Genomic DNA, 18,917 nt, shown 5'->3' with positions numbered 1-18,917 from the left:
ACTAGTAAGGATAGCAAACTAAAAATAAAACTAAGTTCAATAGCCGTAGTGAAGAGAAAGGTATGTAAAAGATTCTATAACAAATGCATTTCATATTATCTACATATTTTCATTTATAGATAAAATATCATAATAGAGAATTTGCCAAAAAATTCCCAACACAATATACCTTTATAATCAAATGGAAAATTAAAGTAAAATTGTTTATCTTAATTTAAATATAGCTAAATTAAAGTAAAATTACTGAATTCAAGTTAGTGTTAAGGTTTACAATCTGGTCAATTTAGGTTTCAGAGATTGGTAAATTGAGATATTTTATTAATTGTAATTATGCATCGCTGGTTGGTATGAACTGCTTTGTTGCTAATTCCATTTCTTGAAATATGAATTCTTCCACCATAAATGAATTATGAGCTAAAACTACTTTTGATTGGCTATTGGCTTGTCTTCTTTAGATGTGAGAACATGTGAATAACCCAAAACCAAAAAGCATTTGACATGGGTGAAATTTGACACCGTTAAAAGCTACCAACAAACTATTTTTGGTGGTAGTTTTGTATGTTCTTGCACATGCACATACACATAACCAACATAAAATCATGTTAAACCTAGATTTATCAAGAACGTAAGGGGATCAAAATTTATGAGTTACAAACCCCTCTCTATTTTACATTGTTATAAGTGGATAAAATATATGCATTTTTATTATGCGATAAAACAAGTCTTTTTTTTGGGGAATTTTATATATAGAATTATATATAAAATATAATTTAAAGTTTTAAAAATATAATATTATATATATATATATATATATATATATATATATATATATATATATATATATATATATATAATAATTTAATAAAATAATTAAAAAAAATTCCTTTAAATCAAATTTATTCATAAATAATGGTAATAATTAAAACAAGATACAAGTTCCGAATAAAATATATTATTAAATTAAATTATAAATAATAATTAGATAATTTTTAACAAATTTGTAATTTATTAATATGATTAAATATTTATAGTTACATTTTCAAAGAAAGCTAAATTAATGTTTTTTATTAAGAATATAGACTAGATGAAACTTTCAAATAAAATAATAAAATATGGAAATAAAAATTTTGGATTCAAATTTTACGGGAAATATTTTTATTTGTTGAAGGTAAAATAGTAGGATTCCCTATTATTATCAAATTTAGTGCTTCTAAATCGTAAATTTAGTGTTTTTTGGGAGCTTTATCTCAATCCAAAATTATTAATAAATGTTTAAGAATAACAAGAAGTAATAGGGTAACTCTGGATAATATGGAATTAATGTCCCATTTTATACCTATAATTTTTAATTATTGACATGGCTCAAGAATTATCTTGTAATTATGATTTTTTTTTTTGTAAAATAAGATCTTTTTTTAGAATAAAGATATAACATGATTTATAATTCAAAGCTAAACTTTGTACTAGTAATGCTAGAAAAATAAAAGTAAAACTAATTTTAATAGTGTTAGTGAAGAGAATGGTATGTAAAAAACTATATAACCCATGAATTTCATATTATCTACCTATTTTCATTTATAGATAAACTATCATAATAGAGAATTTTCCAAAACCAAAAATCTTTGGTTTTATATTGACAAAAAATCCCAACACAGTATATCTTTATAATCAAATGGAAAATTAAAGTAAAATTAACGTAGCTTAGTTTAAATATAGCTAAATCAAAGTCAAATCATTGAATTCAAGTTAGTGTTAAGGTTTACAATCCAGTCAATTTAAGTTTCACGGATTGGTAAATTGAGATATTTTGTTAATTGTAATTATGCATTGCTTGTAGGTTTGAATGAATTTGTTGCTCATTTCATTTCTTGAAATATGAATTCATCTACCATAAATGAATTATCACCTACAACTACTTTTGATTGGTTATTTGCTTGTCTTCTTTAAATGTGAGAAAAAATGTGAATAACCAAAATCCAAAATCATATGACATGAGTGAAAGTTCATGCCGTTAAAAGCTACCAACAAGCTATTTTAGGTTGTAGTTTGTTTGTGCTTAACATAAAAAGATGTTAAACCTAGACTTATCAAGAGCGTAGAGGTATCAAACCTTTTGAGTTGCAAATGACTCTCTTTTCTGCATTGTTAGAAATAAACAAAATGCATGCAATTTTGTTATGAGTTAAATGGATAAAAAAATTTCATAATTTTTGGAAATTTTATATATAAATTTATATATAAAATATAATATAAGTTTTGAAAAATTGTATTTTGAAAAATTGTATTTCAATTATTGTTATAATATATATATATATATATATATATATATATTAAAAATAATAAAAATTCTTTTGAATCGAATTTATTTATAAAGAATGGTAAGAATTAAAATCACATACAATTTCCAAATAGAACCTAATATTAAATTAATTTTTTTTTCCAAAGAAAAAAAGCGAACTTTTTATTAAAATAAAAAGTTACAAGCATATGCAAAAAGCATTCAGTTTAGCTGTGTGGGGAAAAATCACACAGCCTGCAATATACAACACTGCCTAAAGGCAGGAAAAATGAGAGCTGCTCCAATACAGCCCAGAAAGAAAGCCCAGCTGGCCTAAGTCTTCCTGCCCTTCTTCTTCTCCACTTTTCGCCAACCATCCATGTTGGGAGGGGAGTCAAGAACGGCTAGCTGGTTTTCCATCGTACACATTGCTTGCTCCTTATCTGAATCCGATCCTTCAGGGCTGTGACTTCGTTTATTACCACCTATTTCCATCTGGGTCTCTTGTTCCTTTTCCTCATTAGTCTCCTTATCCTTATTGTCCTAATTTTTATCCTTTGTTGTATTTTGTTCTTCTTTCTTTGATGTAGTTGCTTTCTTATATACTGCATCCATGTTCTGCCATCCTTTCCGCTTCCTTTGTTGTTGCTTGCACTTATTGTGGTTTGGACATGCATTGTACAGATGACCTGTTTGTTGACATCCCCGACATCTGAAGGCAGTATTCTCATAGTCCAAGGGTTGTTTCCACTGAGTATTATTGAAATTTAGAATGATGCTCTCAGGTAGTCCTCGGCTGAGATCTACCTCAACACATATTTTGGCAAAGGTAAATATTCCTTTTATGTATCGCTCTCCATCTATCTTTAACATTCTCCCCAAGGTATTACCAATTTCTATTAGAACCTTTGAATGCCAAAAATGTAAAGGGAGATTATGCAACCTAACCCATACTGGCATCCTTGATACCACCTTGGTGTTTGCATCAAAATCAGGAAACCAACGGATAATAAAAAGTCCAGCACTGCCCCAGAACCATGGCCCTTGGTTGAGAACTGTTTCCTTTTCTTCTTCTGTCTCAAAGCATACTATAAAAAACCCTTTTGGGTATAGGTAGATTTGGCAATTTTTTGTCCAAACCGAGTACATCCATTGATACAATGCATTAATTCTAGGCCAAAAACCATTAAATCTACAAATAACTGTTTTTTCTGTAAATCTGAATGTATTTCTTTTACCTCTGGTATTTCGATGGAGATAGCTGGGCTCTCCTGTGTTTGATCTACAATGTACTGCCCTGGAGGTTCAGTGACAGCTGTGGAGTTTTTTCCTTTGCCCTTCACTGCTTCCTTAAAAGACCCTTTGTTTTGCAAGCTAGTTCCAGAGTTTTCAGCTCCTCGTCTTAATCTCATATTGAGAATGATTGTGGAGCCTGGTTTGATGTTGTATTCTTGCATGGTTCTGCATTCCTACAGCGATCTGCCCTCATTTAACAGGTGTTGTTCCTCACGCGGGTAGCCAGTCTGATCGGCGATATTGTTCTTCAGATCTGAAACCCTGTCGCTCTCATAAGTCCAGATCACTCTTGTGGTTCCTTTTGGCGTTTTTACAAAAATTTGGAATCCTGTCCTGGCAGTCTGGGGTGGCTCGATTCTAGTCAGATCCGACTCATCTGTCTCCGTATTCGAGAGAGATTCCAGATCTCTTGGATTTTGGCGTTTCCTTCGATTGATTTCCGGATCGGGTAGATCCAGGCCAGATCTGGGGTTTTTGAGTCTATTTGCAGTGGGGGGAAGTAGATCCTCTTCATGCAGCCCTCCTCCATTGATTTCAGCATTGATTCCGATGGGAAATGATTTCTCTGCTTCAGCAATGGAAGGATGGCTGAGTCTGATCATTAGGACGCAGAAATCGTGTTCATACAGAGCCCCATCACCGTCAAAAAACCCCTCGCTCAGCATCGCCCTTTGCTCTGTATCCGTTAGGGAATCCGACCCTAATAGACCTGATTTTTCCTTCAAGCTCTCCGGGGTTATCAAACACAGTTGGATCTGACGAAGGACAGAAGCTATTGCAGAGCTCCGCCATGAGTTCGCGCTCTCCCAATTCCTCTGTCATCATTTCTTCCCAGTTCCGCCAGGTAGATTGAGTCGCTGGTTCATTTTCTTCCCCTACGGTAATGAAAACGGAGTAGGCCAGGTTCGAAGTTGTCACAAGAGCTTTGGACCTTCTGCGACCCACATGCAGCGCAGAAAGCATGGACGTCGTGGAAGCCATGAAGCGGCAGGTTATACGTTCGAATCGCCTTGCAGAGATTGAGCACCAGCGGTGGTTCAACAGCTTATAGATCAAATAGAAGTTAAATTAAATTAAAAATAATAAAGAGACATATTTTTAACAAAGTTGTACTTTATTAATATAACATTTTTAATAAAGTTGTAATTCATTAATATAATTAAAGATTTATAGGTGCATTTTTAAATAAAGCTAAACCAATGAATGTTTTTTATTAAAAATTTACATGAAACTTTCAAATAAAACAATAAAATATGGAAATAAAAATTTTGGTTTCAAAATTTATGTGAAATATTTTTAGTTTTTGAGGGTAAAAGAGTAGGCTTCCCCACCATTATCAAATTTAGTGTTTCTACATGATAAATTTAGTGCTTTTTGGGAGCTTTATCTCAACCCAAAATGATCAAGAATATTGAAAACTAAGTAGGTGTAACACCCCAAGCTACATGAAGGAATTAATGTAGTCATTAAGTTCGTTTTTATGTCTTCATGCATTAATTTGTTTTACCTTATAGCCGAGATTAGACCTTGTTACCTAATTAATGAGTAATTAGGAGTTCAGACACATTAATAAAAAGAAAAGTGTTTGCAATATTTAAAAGAAACAATTGCCAAGAAACAGTTGCTCCTCTGCCCTGGAAAGGAAAATATAGAGGGGGAAGAGGAGCAAAGAAGATCCAAGTACAAGACTTGAGTACAGGACTGTCTTGAAGCCCATAGTACCGACTAGATATAACCTAGGCCAAGGTACCCTCTGTATATAATCCCCAAAGTACCCTAGGCCCAAGGTACCCTCTAGATATAATCCCCAAAGTACCCTCTGGATATAATCCACGTACCCCCTCTGGATATAATCCCCAAAGTACCCTCTAGATATAATCCAGATCCAGGGCCAAGGTACTCAATGGTCACTAGATATAATCTAGTTGTGAAAGAGGGAGTCTTTGGAGGAGAGCTTGCACTAGATATAATCCAATGGTGAAGGAGAGAAAGTCCTTCGGGAAAAACTGTAAGTGAATATAATCTAGAAATCTAGTTGTGATGGAGAAAAAGGAGAAAAAGTGGGGGAGAGTTTGGACTGGATATAATCCAGTTGTGAAGGAGTTGTGAAGGAAAGAAAATGCTCGGGGGAGAGTCATTAGCTGGGAAGAGAGGCTTCCCAGACAACTTTCGCCTCTCTGGGAGTCATTGGCTGGGAAGAGAGGCTTACCAGACAACTTTCGTCTCTCTTCCAGACAACTGACAACTTTATGCTTGGAGGACCAGACAACAACTTTATGCTCGGAGGACCAGACAACTTTCGTAGAGAAAATGCTCGGAAGAGAGGCTTCCGTAGAGAAAATCCTCGGGGGAGAGTCATTGGCTGGGAGGAGAGGCTTCCCATACAAATTTCGCAGACAACTTTCGAATTTTATGCTCATAAGTCAATCAAATAAGTAATATAATTTTTTATTTTTTTTTAAGAAATGATGATATGGATTATAGAAAAATGGAGATTCCAATATATGGATCGTAGAAAATTGCAAACAGTAATAGAATAATTGAAGATAGAAAATTATTTACTTACCATAATCGAATAATTCAGATGCTCAATACAGAAACATAATGATGGTCAATACAGAAACAGCATGGAATTGACGTCACAGGAACCACAGTAAATATACAGTAATGCCGTAAGGCTAGCAGATAACGAAGCGATATATGAGCATTCTTTTCCTGTTTAATCTAGCTAAAACACGCATTTAAGAGATTCTGCTTAAACAAAGCATGAAAGAGACAACTACAAACACTTTAATTAATGATATAGCAGATGCATCAAATAGAAACTAAAGATACTAACGAACATTCCAGAACAACTGTATTGTAGCCGTAAACCCATACATAGATGGTTACTGAAAATTGTTTTAGATACATTTTAACTGAATAAGTAAATCTTATCTTCAACATTTTACAGTAGGAGGGCGCGACGGCCTATATACATGCAAAAGGAGGTAAAATCCAAGAAAAGGGGAAAACCCTCGAGACATTTCTACTCTGATAATTGACGGGAATAGCATTTAACAATTCATACAGTCTTTCAGATAAAAATACAAGAACTGAGTAAGTTCCGGCAGAAACCCTCTGCCAAACAAATCCTCCGCATGCATCTAAACCATAATAGTCAAACTGAGTGAGCCGAGGGTGAGTATCTTCCAAACTGTAGACAGCCATGTAGGGTATGAGTTCGCATGATCTCAGGAGGTGCGGAGCTGAACTCGAAAGGACCCTGGTAATTGCAGCACATTACCTGCATTATCATATGTATCGATATTAGAGGCATGTGGTCTGTTAAAAACAAATAAAAACCAGAGCACCCAAGATTAGCAACCTCACCTGAGCACTGAAGGTTCCATCCGCGGGCAGTCCGCCTATACGGCATAAGAAACATCACCTGGTTATAATTATCATGCAAAAACACCATGAACTGTAAAAAGATGGCCGAAGGTTGTAAGCTCACCTTCCTGTTATTGGCATCGAAACCCGCTATCCTTGGTTGAACCAGAGAAACGTCGTGATACCCCTGGACTTTGAGGGCCACCCGATAAGTCATTATAAACCATGAATCATTAAAAACAAGTAATATAAGAATCTGTTATGTAAAAGGCTGCATAAAAAGGGTAAATGTTCCAATACCTCTCTGAGAAGGATGGCCAGCCAACACCATAGCTCACGATGAATGAGTTGCAACATCAACTGATTACCCGTTGGACGAATTTGTTGCAGAGCGGCCGAGCCATCAGCCTTCCGAATGAAAATGACCTTTCATCTGGCCGGAGGCGGTGGGCGGTGGGCTGGGTAGTTGGAAAAACCCTAAATGCTCTCCACCATTGGATTACACATACAGATCGACGGACGAAAGCAATCACAGTTGTCGTGATCATGCCGAATGAAAATGACCTTCCATCTGGCCGGAGGCGGTGGGCGGTGGGCTGAGTAGTTGGAAAAACCCTAAACCCTCTCCACCGTTGGATTCCCCATACAGATCGACGGACGAAGCAATAACAGTTGTCGCGATCATGCTTCAACGATGGACGAAGGCATGCCAGAGAACAACCCAGGATCGCACTGTGTGGATGGACATACCCTGTGCCTTTACTCCGGAGCAGGGTGACGAGCCTAATGCCTCGAGGGAGGGAGGCCATGTGACTCTTTAATATATGACCGGAACCATAACACAGGCTGTGCGAAATTTAATAAACCATGCAATCAATCAATGTGCCATTGAAACCCTAGTCTACCACCTTGGGTATTAATTAGTGAATGTATTAAATCATAGGTTTATGCCTGTTAATTTTTTATTATATATTATGTTCTGTGTAATGCATTATCGTGTTACATTAGGTTAACACTGGATAATATGAAACCAATATCTCATTTTTATACTTATAATTTTTAATTATACACATGGTTCAAGAATTATTTTGTAATTAGGAATTTTTCTCTAAATATAAAATGTGTTATAATTTAAAGCTAAATTTTATACTAGTAATGTTAGCAAAATAAAAATAACTAAGTTTAACAGTGCTAGCGAAGAGAAAGATATCTAAAAAGTTGTATAACAAATACATTTCATATTATCTACTTATTTTTATTTATAAATAAATATCATAATAGATAATTTACCAAAAAAAATTAAAATAAAAAACATAAGCAAATTTTTAAACCATATCAAATTCAAAATTAATAAATAAAATATTTTTCTTAATTTTTTTTTTACATCATTTAAATTAAATTACCACATTAACATTTAATTTTAAACTATATTATTAAAAATAATAAAATTAGATCAATAATAATCGTTTCTCACTTCCTCAAACTATTTTATTAAATAATATAAAAATGAAATGCATGGTTTAAATTAAATACATCTTAATATACATTTAAAAAAAAAATCTCATTTCAAGTTTACATAGAATATTAATAAAACAAACAAACATATACATATATATATAAAATCGAAGAACATTAAAAATATTTATATCACTCTAAAGTAAAATATATATATAAATAAATGGAGGTAAATAGAAATTTATAATAAAATTAAATGATTTTTTAAATTTCTATATGATACGAAATTTTATTGTTAAAATAATAATAATAATTGTTATATTTTATTTATGGTAAAATATAATTAAATAAAAAATTTATAATAATATCAATTTTTGTACCATACTTTATAAGTTTAATATTTCAAATAACAAATTAATTTTTAAGTCAAATGAAATGTGATTTATTGGATGCACATGTTTTTTTACTAGTTACTCAAAGAAACAGAAGGAAAAAAACGGCAAAGATATATATATTAAGGAGAACACTTCACATTTTAATAATTCGTATTCTAACCCACGTCAAATCTGCTACCTAAAGACGATAATTAGTGATAATCCTGCTTTACATTGATTGTTAAGTTTGTTTTCTTTCGCGCACATGTTCAACACAATGAAAGTGGAAAAGAAATTAAAATATTTTTTATATAAATGGAGATTTTAACAACGTAATGATAATATTGGTATAATCTCACGTCCGTTGAAAAAAATTATAATAAACTTTTTTTAAAGACAAACATTATTAAATTTGATAAATCGAAACCATTTTTTCAAACATATGTGACGCGTAATAATGTGTAACGTCAAATTATACCATCTATTCTCGAAAATCACATATTGTTGTAACGGCATCCAGCCTACCATGCAGGTGTTGTCGTTGTCATCCTCCTTGGCTGAGAAATTGCAGTTACAAGTACTGATACAATTGATTGGTAAACAAAAAGAAAGCCAGCAAAGCCAATTTACACTATGTCGTACCCTGCTTGAATCCACTTTTGTTTTTCAATCGAGCTCTTCAGCGATGCCGTGGCATTTGTGTATTTACGTACTCTAATCTTATCTGCAATGTTCCTTTGGTCCTCTATGTCACGGGAAGGGGTTGCTTCTCCTCTGGGCTTCATCTCTCTTCGGATTTAGCGTTATACGTCTAACTTGGTTTTTGATTATCTGTATAAAACTCTTGGAGTTTAAGGGAATGGATATATGGTATGGAGCCGTTATCTAGGTTTTTTTTCTTTGGTATTTGGGCCTCCATATTCAGCATTTTCGACATCTATCAATCTATTTGCATGACTATATGCAATTTGTCGTTATTTTTAATAATATTTAAATTTATTAAATCGGTGGTAGATTGGGCAACAAATATTTGAGTAAATATTTTTATTATAATTATTAAAATAAAAATAAATAAATAAATAAATAAATTTTTATAATAATTTGAAAAAAATAATAATATTTTTTAATAATATTTTGTGATGGGGTATGTATTAAGGCAATTGAGGGAATTGGGGGCTATGCCAGAAACTTTATGGAGGAGATTTCATTAAATGGAGGGGGTGGTGTGGCTAACCCTAACCATGGAGACACATGTGAGTATATTGCATTACATTAACCATGTTAAGCGACAGTCGAATGAGGTGTGGTAGGTCAGCCTGAGAGCCATTATTTTGAGGAAAAAGCTTGCAGCCACAGGGAATGTCACCTAACCTTTCTTTCAAGTGAAATTTGGGTTAGCTGGAGGCGATCGTTTAAATAGGATATGGGAATATAACCTTGTGGCATCCCAAGAAGCAACTCTCAAGGGAAAGGTTACGATAGTGAAGTTCTCTCGAAGTCATGTAAAGGAAAATTTGGTGTGGTTCTATGAGGCTCTAGGCTACAGATGTCTTTTAGGTGTTCATACCATCCTTTGGCTGTAGACTACCATGTTTTGGTTTCTTTAGAGTTAATTGGTATCCAAAGACCCTTGCTAGCCATCTCCCTTGGACGTATTGAGGCCACGTCATCTTGGGTAATTCTAAAGCCTTCATGTATTTCTAATTTATTTTTTCATATTGTTCTTGGCTATGGGCATTGGCTTCTGATATTGGTTCCTTCTATGGGATTCGTTGTTATCTCACTAATGTAGTTGTGTTGGTAGGACTATATCACTACGTTGTAGGTGTTATCATTTCATTGTTTCCTGGAAATGCATGGATGAGTGTTGTTTTATTTTCTATTGTTGCCTTGTCCATCTCTGGTGTTGGGTCTAGGTCCTTCTGTGTTTCATCGTCTTGGTTTGATTGATGACTGTAAATTTTCCTTACCTTTGATTTCAACTTCTTGTTCTTGGTCAGTTTTTTGTTAATATTAGAAGGATACACTGAGTTGACTACATGCAAGATTAATGCATGAGAAGTAGGTGGGGGAAGGTTGCAGCCCATAGGCCCAAAACTGAGCCTAACAATCGTACTAGGAGGTTGCTAAGGCCTTACATTTTTTTATCCCCTACGAAACCCATAATGAAATTCAATAATTGGAAACCCTGATAGCTAGTGATAACGACTTATTCTCAAATTCAAACATAATGGATGAAATTGGGCAATGGGTTCCTAACCCACCCTCGTCATACCAGGGTAAGGAAAAGCAGTACTTTAATGACTTTTCACTATATTGGCAACTAATAACCTTGCCACGAAGGGTCCTTGCTAAGAAGCAAAAAAAAAATATGAAGTGTTTGCAAGTATTGAAGATGTCAAACGTTTCCACAGAAATCAACGCTCTGCTTTGAGAGAATGGATGCTCAGCTTGCTTGGGCACTACATTCCATGCATTATTACTACATCACCTTTTCCAAGATCTAGTGTCAAGGATACAACACCTATCACCTCTTGTGATTTATAGCTTTTGAAGTGTTTGTTGGAAGTTTTTTGTTTTGTGATTATGAATTAGATACTTTAATTATGCTTCATTTATTAATACATTTGAAGTTTTCGACAAATTATTATATATGTAGGTGGTGGTCACAAATATATGGTCGGTTAAGACCATATGCCAAAAAATATACTTAAGATGGTTAGATGATTAATGCAGTTGGCAATATGATTTTGTATAACAATACAATATGAACTTGAAAAAAAATATTAATAACATACATATGTCCAATTTATTTTACTTAATTTTATTTTTTAAAACAAAAAAATTTCAAAATTATATTTATTTTAAAAAGAAATAAAATCAAAATCCAAGATATTATGGATGATTAATTATATAAATGCATGTGTATTTAGCAAATAAATATACATATACATTGACGTTTTTAATAAATTTTGACCATGCACTTTAATTTATATTTTAAATATTAAAATATGATTGTTAAAATAATTGGATTTAAAAAAGAACATACAAATAAATAAGAATTATTTAATATATCTAAATCTGATGACTCTATTTTTGAAATATATTAAACTACATTTTCAAAATATATATAAATATAAAATTTAGAGATATTATTAATTAAATTAAAATATTAAAAATAAATATCTGAAATCGAAAATGTTAAAAATGGTAAATTTAAAATACTTTAAATAAAAATTATGTTCATAATAAATTTAAATATTACACTTTTTATATTTAATTAAACTACAATTTTAAAAAAAATATAAAATCTTACCTTCATAACAAATTTAGGTATTCTATTTTTTATATTAAATTAGACTAAAATCTTAAATTTAAAAAATTAATTTTTTTAATTAAATAACAATATAACAAAAAAATTAATCATTAAAATTAAAATTTTGATTGGGCAAAATGATAACTATATTTCTGGACCTAGCTAAATGGATACTGCGACCTCCTAAAAACGAGTTTTAGCTAGGTCAAAAACAGCAATTGATCAGATTTTATAAGATCTGTGCCAACCAAAAATAGTGCGTGCGCCAAACTCAAAATCAATATGAGCGTGAAGCCGTCGTTATGCTTTTCAGTTTTCCATACAAGGAGCCTGCTCGACATGAAGAGAGAGGGAGGAGCTGAACACTTCAATATGGTCATTGTGTACCTATAAATTGAAAGCAAGATGCACCATCTATATGTATAAGAGATTAAATCTTATTTTTTTTCTTTAAAAAAAAATCCAAAATTTTCCAATTTAAATCTATTTAATTGAAAGATAAAAAATTATAAATATGAAAGTAAATAATATATAAATATGATGGGTTTTCCATTATTTCCCTATTAAAGAAATGCATCCAAATTTACGGTTGTTCATTTGAATTGATGTTGATCTTGTAAGATCCAAATCTAAAACGTACCGTCAACAACTTAACTTTTTGAAAACCACGTGTCAAATTGCAAATTCCAGGGCTGATGTTCACACAAATTATTTAGCAGTTACATTAATATTGAGCAGCCACATCAGAACTAGATCAAGATGCCACGTGGTGACAAAGGTAAAGGCTATAATTCTTGGAATAAAAGCCTAACAAGGCTGGACAACCTTTCGAACCTTTCCTATCCCTTGCTTTAGAACCCAATTGCAACTCAAAAAGATTTTGAAAAAAAAAAGAAAAAGGGTAATTGATTTTCCATGATCATGATGGTGGAGATGTTCATTCTACAACTCAGTGCATCATCAAAGTTGAAGTTTTTCTCATATTAGCTAAAATAAAAATTTTAAAAATCTAAAAATAAAAAAATTTAAATAACCATACAAAACATTTAAATAATATGCATTCTAAAAAAATTGCACTTGAAGAAATTAGATCCCTCTAGTCTCATTTATATTTAAGATGGATCTATACTGGTATCTCTGAAAACAGAGTGATGGGTAGACCCAGTTCCAGTAGCATGTAAGGCTCTTCCCAGCTCCTTGATGCTGACATCCTAGCTTTTGTCAGCGTGTTTCACGTAAAACTGTAACACTCGAGAAGAAAGACATCATTGGGAGCCATAATCCACGCAAAGATTTCTTCCTCATAATCAATGAAGTTGTGATAGCAGCTTTGTATTTCCCAATCATGCTTCTTAAATTCTTCCACAACAACAAACTCAAACTCATGTAAGTTGATTCTTTTATGAAATCTACGAGCAATTGCCTCCTTGAAGCACTCCATATCATAAAGCTGAGATCTCGAGTGGCGATAGGGGCCAATAGACACTAATTGAGGGGTGTACGCTTTGAGCTTTTGATCTATCTAAATGACAAGTTCACTATGCAATTTGTTGCTTTGTGCCCATAATTTAGCCTGGAAAGATGTCTTCATACCAAGGAGAAAATTGTTTGGTAAAGGTTGGTTGAGCTATTCTCTGTGAAATTCGATCCGCCCCTCCTATGTTATTTGAATTTTGTACAATTGTATTACTCATATTTTGCAACACCTGATTTGTCTTTGGTTGAATATTTGAGAGCGTGCTCCGTTTTTCTTTTAGCTATTGAGTCAATTTTAGCTATTGTATTGTTTAGTTTTTATTGCTTGGACAAAAATAATAGTTTTCTTTCCCTTCAAACCAAATCTTGAACTTGACATGGCCTAAAAAAAGACTTGCTATGTTATTTATATCTTTTGCGCATCAAGCAACTCATTTAAGATTTCAGTGCCTTTTCCAAATTTCTTATTAAACTTTAATTTACTTTTAGCTTTTTCAAGCTCTTTCCTCAGGAAAAAAAAAAAAAAAAACTTCTTCAAGCCTTTCACATACTTTATTCTTCTTACTCAATAGATGATTTAGAATTTCTTAAATCTTCTTACCTTCTTCAATTTGCAGGAGTAGAGGTTCTATAGATTTGGCTTTGTCTTTGATCGGGAATTCATTTTGAATTTTATTTTTATGTCTCAGCCTCTAAATCTCTTCAAGAGCAGTGACCAACTCTCCTTCTATGTCAACTTCGACCTCTTCTCCATCAAAATCAACAACCTCTACCTACATATTGTCTATGGCCATGAGCATCAGTTCCTTTGAGCTTTCAAAATCTTTATCCTCATCTGATGATTTTGTTCATTCACTTTCAAAGGAGTTAGCATCTTGGGTGTTGAATCTTTTCTTGTTAGCCTTATTTTTATCCTTTTTCACTTTTCAAAACATCTCTTTAGGGTTATATTCATTCCTCTTCTTTTCTGAAAGCTTGCAAGCATAGTGACCTACTTTACCATAGTTAAAGCACTTGAAAGATAGATTAGCTTTGTACTTCCCTAAGCCTATCTTGAACTTCCTCACAAACATAGCTTTATTTTCATTTGATTCACAACATGAACCATTATGTTATTCCGTGGGCTTCTTATCTTCTTTAAAGGCTTAATCCTTTATTGTTGGTTTGCCACTGGAAATTCTCATCTCATAGGAAGTAAGAATGCCAAGTAGTTGGTCATAAGTGATATTTTTCACATTTGTCATCTCCTCAATGGATACAAATTTTGGATGAAATCTCTCAAGGAGAGATCTCAACAACTTTTGAACTATTATAGGCTCTTTCAACTCTTCATAAAGACCTCTTATAGTATTCACAACCTCATCAAATCTAAGAAATTATTTAATAATATCTTCGTCATATTGCATCTTCAAAGACTCAAATTGCATTATAAAACCCTGAAGCTTGGCTTGCTTTACCTTGTTCTTACCCTCATAGCAACTACTCATCTTATCTCAAATAGGTTTTGCACTAGTGCAATCCATGACCTTCAATAGTTTTGATTTAGGTAGGCTAGCTAGCAGAGCATTCATAGCTTTAGCATTACTTGTAAAATCCATCTTCTAATCTCTAGTAATTAGGGTGTGAGGCTTTTGATATTCTTCTTCCAATGCACACCATACATCATCACTAAGGGATTGAATATAGGATCTCATCATGACTTTCCAAAACACATGGCTTGTTCCATTGAACATTGGTGCCCTATTGGTGTATCCTCCTTCCTATTTTGCCATGGTATTTGATCTTTATTCCAACTATTAAATTGATCATAAAGTATCTTGGTATCTCTAATACCAATAGTTATAAGCCAGGACAATACTGAGAGGAGGGGTGTGAATTAGTATTGTGGGAATTTTTAAAATTTATTTCACTTGTAAAGAATACTAGGACACCAATAAACACTTTAACAACAATTCATGTGAGCATCACAAGAATCAACATCATAAGTAAAAGTAACACACATAGATTCTTCAAAATTCCCTTCAATTACTTTCACAAAGATGACCTTCTACTTGTTCATTACAAAGTTCTCTATCTACAACCAAACGGAAGCTACTAATCCCTAGTTTATAAGCTACTGCTAAAAGGAGCTATAACCTCTGATTTATTAGCTACTAATGAAAGGAGCTACAACCACTAATTTATCAACTATTACTGAAAGGAGCTATAATCCCTAATTGTTTACCTTCCACTACCGGAAGGAGCTACAACCCTAGATATGCAAGCTACCACTTGCTTAACCCATTAGAGGAAATTTCATCCTAAAAATGGTCTCTTAAGGAAAAATAATAAAATAATGGTTGAAATAATAAAATAAGAGATACATTTTGGAGGGAAAATAATAAAAAAATATTATTTTATTTTATTTTATTTTTGGCTTATCTCCTTATAGGTTTGCTCAAATTTCAAGTGTAGACACTCGTTGGATACATAATTAAATTCTACATCCAATGAGTACACATTATGCATACTTTTGAGAAGACTCACATTGATAAAAAATGAAGATACATTAAAAATGTATGTTACTCAATGTATCTTTTAATATATCTTCAATTTTTATCAATGTAAGTCTTCTCAAAAGTATGCATAATGATTACTCGTTGGATGTGGAATTTAATTCCGCATCCAATGATTGTCTACATTTGAAATTTTTGTAAGCCTTTAAGGAGATTTGTCAAAAAAAAATAAAAATAAAAAGTTTTTCTTCTTGTCCCTCTAAAATATTTACACATACGTCTTTTTAAATTTAAAGGAATTTTATTGGTTTACATATTATGTCATGGGAATAACATGAAAATTTCATCAATACTTTTAGGCTGAAATTTCCTCTATTGTCCTTGATTCATCTTTCATTTCATATTCTAAATCAAACCATGAAGGCCACTATCTTTCTTAAAACAAATTAATTCATTATGTTAATCACTCACCCCAAACACCATAAAATTACCTTCAACAATATTTATCATTGATCAATCAACCATAACATTAACTTATAAACACATCTTTACTCATCTCATCTTGCAAATTTGATTATGTTTCTAAATAAATTGAGCTAATATTTTTTTCTTTCGAACTTCTAGTTAGGTTCAACTCTAAAGCTTGCATGAGTTCATATTTTTTCTTATCTCCCACTTCATTCAAATCTTCTAATTGTGTTCTTAGAATTTTCAATCTCTAATCTATCGTATTTGTGAGAATTGTTTTGTTAAACTATCCAAATCTGCAATTTTGGAATTGTACATGTTTTAGGAGGACTTTTATAAATTTGGTTGACTGCCAAGTTTGGACGATTTGCTAAATGTCTCTAATTCTATCCATGCCACTAATTTTCTTGCTCATTCGTCCATGCCACTATTTATAGTTTAGTCCAATTCTTGTTTTGGTGGATTTCATTAAATCTAGCGCAAAATGTCAAATTTCCTTCGTTCTTACTTAATTGCGTTGGCACCTATACATTGGCCCTAATTATGATAAAATTGCGGGTTGTGACCTAGCTGTAATGAGGTCAGGGGCTAAAATAGGTTGGGGTTTTGCAAGTTTCATTCTCCATTCACTACACTAGGACCTGACTTAAGAAAAATTCATTAAAACAAAAAAGAAAAGAGCACATAACTAATTAATGAGTGTGGCTTTCAATGTAGGTTGGGAGTTTCGAGGTTGGAGGTCGACCAGAGTTTTACTAGAATTTGTCCTCAACTAGACTAGAGGCTCGACTATCACACAATCTCAACCTAGGACCAAATTCTTTTGATTTTCACCAAAAACAAATTCATAAGAAAGCTTCATCAAACATAACCGTTGACCCTAATTTTTAGGTTCTACCACATCACCTTGCTGATGTCATCCTTATGCCATCCATGCCACATGGTGTCTCCTTAGTGGTCACATGTTGCACCAGAATTTGGCCCACTTGGACACCTGAAAATTCCAAATCAGCATGCGATGTGTCACAACCTCATAGGTGCCACATCATCTTGACTTGATCATGCCATTGTTCTCCACTGATGTATCCATGTCGCCTCTGTTATCCCATATAATCATGCATTGTGTCTTCTTCTAGTCAGCTCCATGTTGTCAACTTGTATGATGGAAGAGGGGTCTCGGACCTCTGTTTTTCATCAAATTCCTTTATAAAATTTGAAGAGGAAGAATGGGTTGGGGATCTGCTTATTTATTTTTCTGTATACCTACACTTGCTCCTAACTTTTGATTATGTTGAAGGCTTGACTAGGTCCGACATGGTCGAGAGTTAGGGGTCAAAGCTTATTTCCTTTTGTGGTAGCTCAACTCTTGACTGGGTCAAAGGATTGACTAGGTTGGGGATCAGGGCTTTGCGAGGTAAGACTATGTCAGGATTCAAGGCATATCCAAGCCTAACCTTGAACCTTGTTGACTTGAAAGCTTGGCGGGTTGAATCTTTTCACCTCTTTAAGTCCTGAACTTTGACATGTAATAAATTTTGATCTAGGAAGCCTTTTCCAAAATTCAGCATATCATTGGAAAAGATTTTCCAAGCTCTATCCATATGAGCACTTTCCAAGCGTATTTGAGCTAATCTTTTGAACTAAAAATTTCTCCAAGTATTTGTTCCTTTATGAATATTCTTGCAACGGTCTTTTCCTTTCCTATAAATTTTCCATCAATGGCAACTTATTTATAACAATGTTTATATGCTACGTACATTATTTATAAAGTTGACATTTTTCACACGTGATTTGAGATAAGTGCGTAATTTATACCAAGGTATAATATAGTTGATATGAATTCATTTACACTTAAAGAAAACAATGGTCATAGTAATCTAAGTTGTGTTGTTAATCTCCATAATGTTGATGAATTGTGTGTAGTGAGGAGGAAGAAAAATTCCTTTGCACCTATGCACTATGCATAATGTATCAACATTATGGAGATTAATAATAAAACTTGACATGTGTTTACTTATGTTATATCAATTTATTGTGTTCTTTAATGTTCGAGATGCATTTTATTTTTCACAATGCTGAGAATAATTTTACAGCATCATTTAGCACTCTTGTAGACTTGATGCTCTTGTATGGCCTTGAGTGACCTTTTCCCATGCAGACTTGATCCTATATTAAAAAATATTTCAAATTCCATACACGACTTTGCCCATTCAAAATCATGTACATATGCGAGTTCATTAACTGCATAATAGTGTGTACATTTTTAAATATAAAAAACTAAAATAATATGCTATTTTTTGGGCAGGGTTCATGTGTTTTACTTGGAGCCCACCTACGGGAGCCTATAGAACAACTGAATTAACTAATTTCACATGGTATATATACAC

At 32.9% G+C, this 18,917-nt stretch overlaps 1 protein-coding gene and 1 long non-coding RNA gene across 2 annotated transcripts in view; both read right to left on the bottom strand.

Moving 5' to 3' along the window:
• Positions 1-7,383, bottom strand: part of LOC149193265 (uncharacterized) — a 163,296-nt gene extending 155,913 nt beyond the window's left edge. The window contains exon 1 of the mRNA XM_089406560.1: positions 7,247-7,383. Within this exon, the coding sequence (XP_089262686.1) occupies positions 7,247-7,277 (31 nt within the window). The 5' untranslated portion in view covers positions 7,278-7,383. The remainder of the gene's footprint in view (positions 1-7,246) is intronic.
• LOC149193266 (uncharacterized) lies at positions 6,716-7,152 on the bottom strand. Its single transcript, XR_016254932.1, has 3 exons — positions 7,071-7,152; positions 6,947-6,981; positions 6,716-6,860 (listed from the first exon to the last, which is right to left on the bottom strand). It is a non-coding gene; the product is annotated as an uncharacterized LOC149193266 (long non-coding RNA).
• Positions 7,384-18,917: the final 11,534 nt, after the last annotated feature.

The sequence above is a fragment of the Pinus tabuliformis genome, chromosome 2_2 (genome assembly GCF_031772625.1).
Source record: "Pinus tabuliformis cultivar Carrire ecotype Pingquan chromosome 2_2, CPIR1, whole genome shotgun sequence".
In the NCBI taxonomy this organism is placed as follows: domain Eukaryota; kingdom Viridiplantae; phylum Streptophyta; class Pinopsida; order Pinales; family Pinaceae; genus Pinus; species Pinus tabuliformis.
The sequence above is the reverse complement of the archived record's forward strand: the minus strand, read 5'-3'. Positions and strand labels throughout refer to the sequence as shown.